The sequence below is a fragment of the Uranotaenia lowii genome, chromosome 2 (assembly GCF_029784155.1).
Source record: "Uranotaenia lowii strain MFRU-FL chromosome 2, ASM2978415v1, whole genome shotgun sequence".
In the NCBI taxonomy this organism is placed as follows: Eukaryota; Metazoa; Arthropoda; class Insecta; order Diptera; family Culicidae; genus Uranotaenia; species Uranotaenia lowii.
The window spans coordinates 253762946-253772069 of NC_073692.1; the positions used below are offsets into that span (position 1 = coordinate 253762946).

General features: G+C 34.1%; 1 protein-coding gene across 4 annotated transcripts in view; it reads right to left on the reverse strand.

The window, feature by feature from the left end:
• Nucleotides 1-8889, reverse strand: part of LOC129744701 (visual system homeobox 2-like) — a 166886-nt gene extending 157997 nt beyond the window's left edge. Inside the window, exon 1 of one of the 4 annotated variants that reach the window (XM_055737364.1) lies at nt 7975-8889. In XM_055737364.1, the coding sequence (XP_055593339.1) occupies nt 7975-8329 (355 nt within the window). In that variant the 5' untranslated portion in view covers nt 8330-8889. The remainder of the gene's footprint in view (nt 1-7974) is intronic. The other 3 variants (XM_055737365.1, XM_055737362.1, XM_055737363.1) reach the window with 3 other exon arrangements.
• Between the last annotated feature and the right edge of the window lie 235 nt (nt 8890-9124).

Below are 9124 nucleotides of genomic sequence, written 5' to 3' on the forward strand. Positions count from 1 at the left end.
ACCGTTAATTGACAGTCTTTATCCGTTTTAAATTAGTTTTAGTTAATCGAATTCCAACACTGAAAATGTCCTACAAACGACAACATACTGTATATCCTGCGGAATCCCAAATGCATGAATGAGATGCTGAAGAAGGGTTTTCTTCCTAGGTGCCAACATATTAGCATAATTTTTTCAACGATAGAAAGTGGGTTAATCTCCGTTGTTTTTGTTTTCCATTTCATTCGTTTTACCCTTCTTCCAGTCACCAGGTCCTTGGTGGCTTGAAAGCTTGAAAACACGGCTGTTTTAGGGATTTTTTCTTCCTTTCCGAAAGCTTTAAACTGTGAAGAACTCAGTTTGTTTTATCATGGTCTGATGTCGCACTCATCGCTTAAATGTCCCAACGCCCATTTAGTTGTCGTCATTTGAGACATTGTTCCAACAACTACATACTGTGGTGATGGTTCGTGCTCAAGGAAGATCCTGCATCGGGTAATTCAATCTGTGTTGATTAATTAATAGGCAATGGTAAAGTTAATTAATGCATTCAATTTGTGGTGAAACATGCGAAAAATACAGCGAAATTCCTCTGCACAAAGAGGGGTTCCATTGAAAAGTATTAAATTACAACCTTGCCATACACGACAGCAGCAGCAGCACATTCCAACTGAGTGGTGTGACACAGACCTCTCTTTACTCGGAACAGTATTTGAAAGAGCGATGACTGGAGTCACAAATGTAGGTAGGGAAAAAATCTACGTGAAATGTCCTTATTTGAATTGCAGAATACACATATGTGAAGGGATAAATCCTGCATCTGATCGTCTCGCCTCGTCCTCGAAGGAGAGCTGTTGTAGAGCAGCTGTTCGTCGGACCATTTTGTGTCGTGAGTTTGAAACTCAAAGTTTCTGATAACGGATTGTGACCGTTAGATACCTGACCTTACATTAGAACATAAACATTTTAAACCAAAGTTTTAGTTCGGCGATCAGTCTGTGCACGCTGCTTGAAGTGCTTTGCGTATTTCTCAATATGGGTACAATCAATAAGGTCGAGATTTGTAGCAAAGAATGAAAAAGTTTCGAACTCTGTCGTCAAAAAAATTAGCTTATCGTTGAAAAAATTAAGTAGACTAAAACTGCATTCACATTTATCTGGTTAAATTAGTGGTATATCCTGCTAATTACAACCTAAGTTGAGGAAGTTTTTTGGAAGTTTTGTTCATGGCTTTACATTGTGTTCCCTAACAGAGGATTCTTAGTTCAATAGCGCAAAGCATGGGTAAATCGAAACAAAAAGTGAAAAATTGTTGTTAAAAGAGTTTTACAAAAAAAAAAAAGATTTTTTCTCCCTTTGGGGCACTTGAATTTTTAGATTTATACTAGCTGACCCGGTAAACTTCGTTTTACCCGTTATTTAATAAATTGTTGTAAATTGTTTACAGTTCTTTATCTTCTTCGTGCTCGTGAATCAGTTTTCATGAAAATCGTCTTCAAGTTGTTCGAGTTTTGTCCCGTTTCTAGTTGATTTTGAATAAGAGCCCCCCTTCCATCAAAAGTAACAATCTCGAAACAATTATACGAACCATCTCAGGCCCGAAAAACTCTCGGATGCCAAATTTCACTTCATTCCGACCGACTCTTCATACGTGATGGTGTTACAAAGAAAACGCCTCCATTTTTATATATAAGATTGTGTCAATAAGTGCCTAGCGATTTAAAATTATTTTGTTTAGAAAAAAATGACTAAATTTTTCACTGAATTTCATACCAAATATTGTTTGGAAGCACTACACATAGCGATGAGCCATTTTTATAAGTTCAGAATAATTTGATTCTTGCTATTAAAAGTAGCATGATTCAAAAAGCATATAATTATCTCTCAAACAGCTTCGAATAGTGGCTCCTAGTAAAAAGTGTTGAACAAAAAAGTGTGATCGTATTTAAACCCCGGAATTTATGCACCACCGGTAGCATGACTTTGCCAACCAAGTGAAAAATATTGAATAAGGTTGAACACAAGTTTCCACATGTATTCGGCCAATATCCCGATTTTTCCCGCTTGGGATGAATACAAAAGGTGAATAGCGACATAAATTTGGAAAATGATTATGATTTGAGTTAGAAGCAATATACAAATAATTTCATTGTTCAGTTACATTTATCTACATATAACTTTTTTTAATTTATTTCGTTGAAACAAATATAAATATAGTTTGCGTTATACTGCTTTAAAAATATTTATTTGATCCATCAAAAATGGTTCAAATGCTGGTTGCTAAATTTGATAACATGGCAAATGTTGTCATGTTCTAATTGGGACATGTACATAACAGTATCTAGAATCCTAATCTAAATGAGCTAAACTCCTACGAAAAATTTTTTTTTCACACACAAACAAAAGTTCCTACTTGGATTAGCTTCTTTGCAATGGTGTTACATTTCTTTCGGGCGCGAAGCTAGGTGAATACATGGATCTTGTATGAAAATGGTGGCTCGGACAAGCGGTGTTCTACTGTACATACAAATGAAATTATATGTTCATGAAAGTTGAAATGTTGCCCGTTCAAATGCACATGTTTTCGTTTGCTAAAGTTTGCAACTTTCAGAGATATCAATTCTAGAAAATATGCTATTTTAAAATGAAATAACTCGGAAAGTACCATTAAACTTCAAAATAGAGACTTGAAACCTTGAATGAAGTTGTTTTACAATTGTTACAATTCTTTCATACAAAGTAGGCCTCAAAATACGCCACGAAAAAAAAACTAAACCAAATTTTGCGTTTATTGAGGTTTGTTTAAAAAAAATCTTTTAAGCATGTTTTAACAAAAGATAGAGCTTTGATGGCTTGAACAAAGTTTTTTTTTAAATTGGATGATCAAAAACTTTTACAAAAACGCTATTGTGATTAGATGATGAATAAAAAAAATACAATAATTATCTAACTTCTAGGTGAATTGATCAGAAAAACAACTACAAAAAAATATGCGCATTTTAAAATAATAAAACATTGCAGAACACATCATCAACCTATGTTGACTGTTGACATTTAAGCCTTCAAAAACCCATTATCACGTTTTTCGAGTTTCAAACCACTGTACACTCATGGGATAAACAAAAATAACTGTTTAAAAATTGATCTTTTAAAATCATTCAAATTTTTATTTTCATTTCCTGGATTTAGTTTCATTTAGGTACACAAAATACACCATTTCAAGCAAATCGTGAACTTAAAGAGCTGAATTTGACAGAAATAATGCGAAAATAGTACGAAAACTGTCCCAATTCAGCCCATTTTCTGACAAAAAGACACTGATTTCAGTATATTTATTTTCTTTCTTTCAGTGCTATTTATACGCTTTTCAAAATTCTTTTGGGCTGTCCCAATTCACTCCATTCGCCAATTTGCTGTTTTTCGTTAATATGTATTTTCACGAATAATGTCAAATGGGGTATAAAATTACTGATAAACTGATATAACACTGCACCACATTTCCATCAACCTTAGATTCCTGCCTTAACTGCTTAGTAAGTATTTGACACACTGGTAGTAATGGCGTTAGCATTCAAAAATACTCCACGTGTTCTAATGACACGTAGAAAAATTTATAGAAATCTCATTGTCTACCAAGCATTTTACGCCTGCTACATTTTTTCTGCGTGCAATAGTATAAGTTGCCATGGTGTTCAATTTGTGTTTTGTTTTCCTTTCTGTGAAAACAGGTCCCGATGGTTGAAATGTACTAGATTCATTGAGCTTTGAAATTTGAGGAACAAAATTTGAAACATACCTACATATGAGAATCAACTCTTCATATTAAAAAAACGATTATAATCATGAGGATAATAAAATTTAAAAAAACATAACTTCTTTTAAAAAATCGAAGTTTATCATTTTTTAAGAAATTATTTTAGCTAATGTTTAAAAGTCATATATTTGAAGATTTTCAAAGCAAAAATGTTTTTAATTCTTATTAAGGAAAATCGTAGTTCTTTAAAAAAAGATCTTCTGGTGGTCATCTAGGCATTTTATTAGAGAATATACTCTTTAGATTATCTTAATTTTCTTCAATTTTCCCCTTTGGATAAAATTTTCAAAAGTTCAAAACACTTTGATAATTAATTTTTACGGCTTTATCGGTGAATTTTTATGTTCTCTTAGTGAAAACATTTCAAGATTTTGAAAATTATAGATGCCATGTTGAACAAAAGTTAAGCATGTGATGGAAATGCCCCTTAAAAAACGGGAAACGAAGCTTCGGGAATGATGAGCTAGTTGGCGCCAGGAGCTCTGGGCGATCAACAATTTTCTCCTACTCAGGCGGACTTATATCAGTGATAAAATGCTAGATACAGCGTGGAAAGATAAATAAAACGTTTGAATACCTCCTCACTCGTTCTATTTTTAAATTTTCATAATGTAATCTATTGTTGATGTTATGATTGCAAAATGTTTATAACGTTGTATCCTTGCGTTTTTTTAAAGTTTTGATCCTCAAAAAAAACTTTAAAATTCTACCAATTGTTGTACAACATTTTCCAATTTACGATATCGTAGATAACACTACCTAGTATGACGGATTGGCTTAATGATATAGTCTTCAATCTTTGTAAGTATTGTTTTGAATATTTTTCACCAGCCGATGTACAATTTTTCAAATAAAAAATAAAATCATTCTCTGTTAAGCCCAGACTGGTGACTGAAATAAGAAATATGTACTTAAAAAAAATTTGATGACTGTCCGAAAAGTATTTTCACATCAATTGTGATGGTATAGGATAATAATATAAAGTAAAAAAAAAATAATAAAATTTGCACATCTATTGCTCGATTTTGTTTATTTTCTTTGAGAATCAAAACCTTCAAAAAACTATCACAGGAAGTGAGAAACAATTTTTGTTGTCATAAAATGAGAACTTTATTACATTATTGTATTAAAATAAAAATTGAATAAGTGTTGTGGTATACAAATGTTGCATCTAACCCTGCTGTTGCATGATGCCCTTTTTAACGGTGTATAAAAAGTTAACAACAGTCCCCTTACAAAATTTGGCATTTAGCTGTCGTTGATGTGTTCATGACATCAATGCCACAAACTATGAAATTTTTAGGAATACATAGACAGGAATACAGGTAGACATAAGTTAACATTCCTGAATGTTTCAAGAAAATGGAGTCTACTGTTAACAGGTCATGAGGGAATATGCGAATTGTAAAATCATTTTTACAACTTGACGTTAAATTCATTGAAAATTAAAGTACACTCATTTTCAAACAAGCTGAGTACTAACAAATCTTTTAAATTTAAATGGAAAATATTTGAAAATGACAAATTTCAAGCATTAAAGCTGCTTCAGCTCATAGATAAGTAGGGGATAATGGGGATACTTTATCCCCTTTTCTTCAAACCTTTTTGTGAAAATTTAGCAAACTTGCCACCTTTTGAATTATCTGATGTGTAATTTCAATTTTATATACTCCAAAAGTTGGAACGATACATGATCTCGTAGATGATCTAGAAGCATTTTCGTGAGACTTAAAAAAATGCGGTATTTTTAAGTTACAGGAGACTTGATCCTTTACTAAAGGAGACTTGATCCAAGGCAAAAATCTAGTAAAATCCGAAGATAAAAGTTCTGGTGACTGTTTTTTGCCATATTTGTTCTCATATCACAGTTTGTAAGTATCGAACAAAAAGAACTCTAAAAGTTTGTCTTTAACCCTACAGTTTTGTATGTGCTAAAGTCATTGCATACTTTGAGGCGCAATTTTCTATTTTTTAGATAAAAACAGTATTTTTAGGTTCTTTTTAACAGATAATATCTGGATAATCTTTAGTTATTGAACAGATATTAGTAATTCTCATGTTAACCAATGATTACGATCCATTCAGAAGAAAAATATATCTTTTTGGGCTTTAGGGATCAATTATACCCATAACATATATTTTGAAAAACATCTTTAAAAAATTGAGAGTTTACTATTGCTTCGAAAATATGGCATTATGAAGTTCACATTATTCTCTAACGATTGACATATTGGAATAAATAGGGTAACGGACTTATTTTGGACCAGGGGACCTATTTTGGACCACCTTGTCTAGCTCTCTTATAAAGCAACTAATAATGAAAAAAAATGCATTACACTAAATGCCGGGGCTTCAACAATATCCACTAAAAAAATTCATGATTATTTGTTTTATAAGAGAGCTAGACAAGGTGGTTCAAAATCGGGTTAAAGTTGCATTGCATAGCTGCATCAATCTATCTCGTTACCATAGAGTTAGTCACCATCAATCGCAAATTTTAGGAACATCCTTTGAAAATTTTTATAAAATAAGATCTTCTATTTTCATTTATAAAATAATTAACTCAAGGAATCCATCTTATTTAGTGAACAAATTTATTCGGCTAAGAAGCAATCGTTTGTCTAATTTTTTAATTCCACGTCACTTCTCTGAAAGCTACGGAAAAACCAGGGGTTTTGTCAGGGGCATAGCTGTTTGGAATGACCTTCCGAACAGTATTAAAACAAGTAGATCTTTAAAATTATTCCGCAAAGAGTGTCATAGCTTTTTCAATGGGGGGGACCAGTAAGTAATAGTATCAGAAAGCACCAAGAGAATTTAGTTAGTATAGTATAATCGAAACTTCTAAGCAAACCTAGCAGAACTAAATGAAGTAATTTAAAAGGAATTGAATTACCTTACTCTACATATTTCTTTGATTAAATAAATAAATAAATAAATAAAATTGGTCCTCTGGTCCAAAATAAGTCCGTTACCCTATTTTTTCTTTAATTTTTTCATGTGAGAAACATTTTGAAATGATAAAAAAAAAGATCTTCAAATCCCATTTTGTTAAATTTTTCAAACAAAGTTTAATAACTTGAAAAAAAATTATTTAAATTCGTTGAGATAACAGCATTGTTGTTTTGTTCTATTTGGAACATTTTTCTAAAACATTTGATATTTTTAAGACATTCTTGTTGCAAGTTATAGCCAAATAATCATGTATCCCCAGGGATCAAATATCCTCATTCTCCTCACGGTTCTAGTAAGTTCTGTTAACAGGTTTTAAAACCAAAAAAATTGTCAATTAGGCTCGACATCCAATGTCATTTTTAATTTTATTAAAAGCATAATTATAGTATTTTTTTTGTTCACTACTTTGAACAAAAACTAGCTAGCGATTTTGTCAACTTTTTCAAATTTACTAATTTGAAAAAAATATATTTAGTATTATGTTGAGAATATATTTGTATAAACTGCTACTTTTATTGTTGTTTTATTAACACGGTTTGTGAGGTTCGCTTACTAAATTCAGTAAGGGATACGAAGACTGATGTGACTCATTGGACACTAAACTTTACCATACCCTTAGTTATGAATTCATAATATAATAATAAAAGATGGTTAAGGGGTCTAACACGGATTTTAAGCACCGGCATTGCCGATACCTTATCTTTTGAATGGAAATTTATACATCATGCTCGGTCAAATCTTTCGAGATATTATAGATTTAACCTATAGCTTTCGAATATCCCTTAATCCAAATTAGCATAAGTTACAAGATCGAATCACTTTTCTAATTTTCTAATTCATACTCGTCAACTCTTTGCTTTATTCAAGACATTCACATGTCTTGACATGCAAATTCTTTCACGCGGTTCTGGCTCGGGCATCGATTCACTCGAGTTATCCTCTTGAATTGTGTGCCATTGAATAAACTTATTACAAATTCACTCTCCAGAACGTGGCTTGTGATATAGCTCAGTTGGCAAGACAGTTGCTTCCTGAGCCGATATCCACGAGTTCGAGCCCAAGAGAAAACATCGAACACAGTTGTACCGGATAAGTTTTTCAATAACTGTCCGCCAACTGCAACGTTGATATAAAGTCGCGAATGCCATAAAGATGGTAAAACGACTTAATCGAAACAAAAAAAAAAAAAAAAAAAAAACTCTCCAGAATCCAGACCTCGAACTTACCAGCCGTAGTTTGTGGATGAAGCTGCAGCGGACCTCCAGCCGCGCTAGCTGCCATCTGGTGGGGTAAAAAGGCTGCGGCAACTGCTGCATGAGCATTGAAGTAGGCCATTCGAGAGGCAGCCATCTGCATCTGGTGCGGATCTGCTGTAAACGGCGTCTGACCCACTCCATGGTACAGGGAAGGTGTAACAGCGGACACAACACCACTGGACCGAGAGCTGTCGCTGCCGAGCCCTAGAAGTTCCTGAATTGCAAAAGGTGACCTTTGTGGCATGGTTTGAGGTGAGGGTCGAGTCGTTGCACCCGGTGCAGTAACGTGAATAGTTTCCGGTCTTGGCAACGAGTCCAAATTCATTGTCTACTTCGCACTTCAAAACCACAACAATTATCTCATTTTGCGATCAGCTATTTGTGGATTCACTTTTAAATAGAACTTCACTTCTCAACACCGTCGGAAGAAGACTCCTATAAAGTCTTCACTATTCGTTTATTTTCCTTCACTTCGTTGTATAAAATTTCTTTTTTTCCAGCACGTTTGGCTTAACACTTGATTCCCATCCGGCAATAAACTGGTCACACTTTGTCTAAGGACATCATTCACGCCTTATCACAGTAAAGGGAGAAAAAACACACGGCGGAGTAAATCCAAACACCATCCGAACGGGTGTGATATCGCGATAATACTGAAATTAAAATGTCATCATAATCATGTTCATGACCGCTCACGTACATGAAATAATCGTCAAGCCCAAACCGTACAACGCGAAACGCGAACGCGAGATAATAAACAAAAGCACAAGTTGACTGCGATGCAAACTGGACAGCTCACAGCCGCTGTTTTGTATGTTATGATCACGGCACCGCAGCTCCTTAGCAAGCGTTGGCGGCGACAAACAACGACTACGACGACCGACGAAAGACTCTCACTCTTGCTCTTTCTCTCGCAGCAACGGCGACCGGGCTACTGAGACTATAAATTAATATGAATTGTACCACGCGACCGTCTTTACCACAGCACAGCTTCTTCGACAACGATAAACGCGAGCGGCGTGCTGCAGAGTTGGCTGCCAAACGTACGAAAGTAGCCTAGTAAAGCCACACGAAGAAGGAAGAAAGCACACGTAATAAAAACAATCAGTTCTCTCTCACA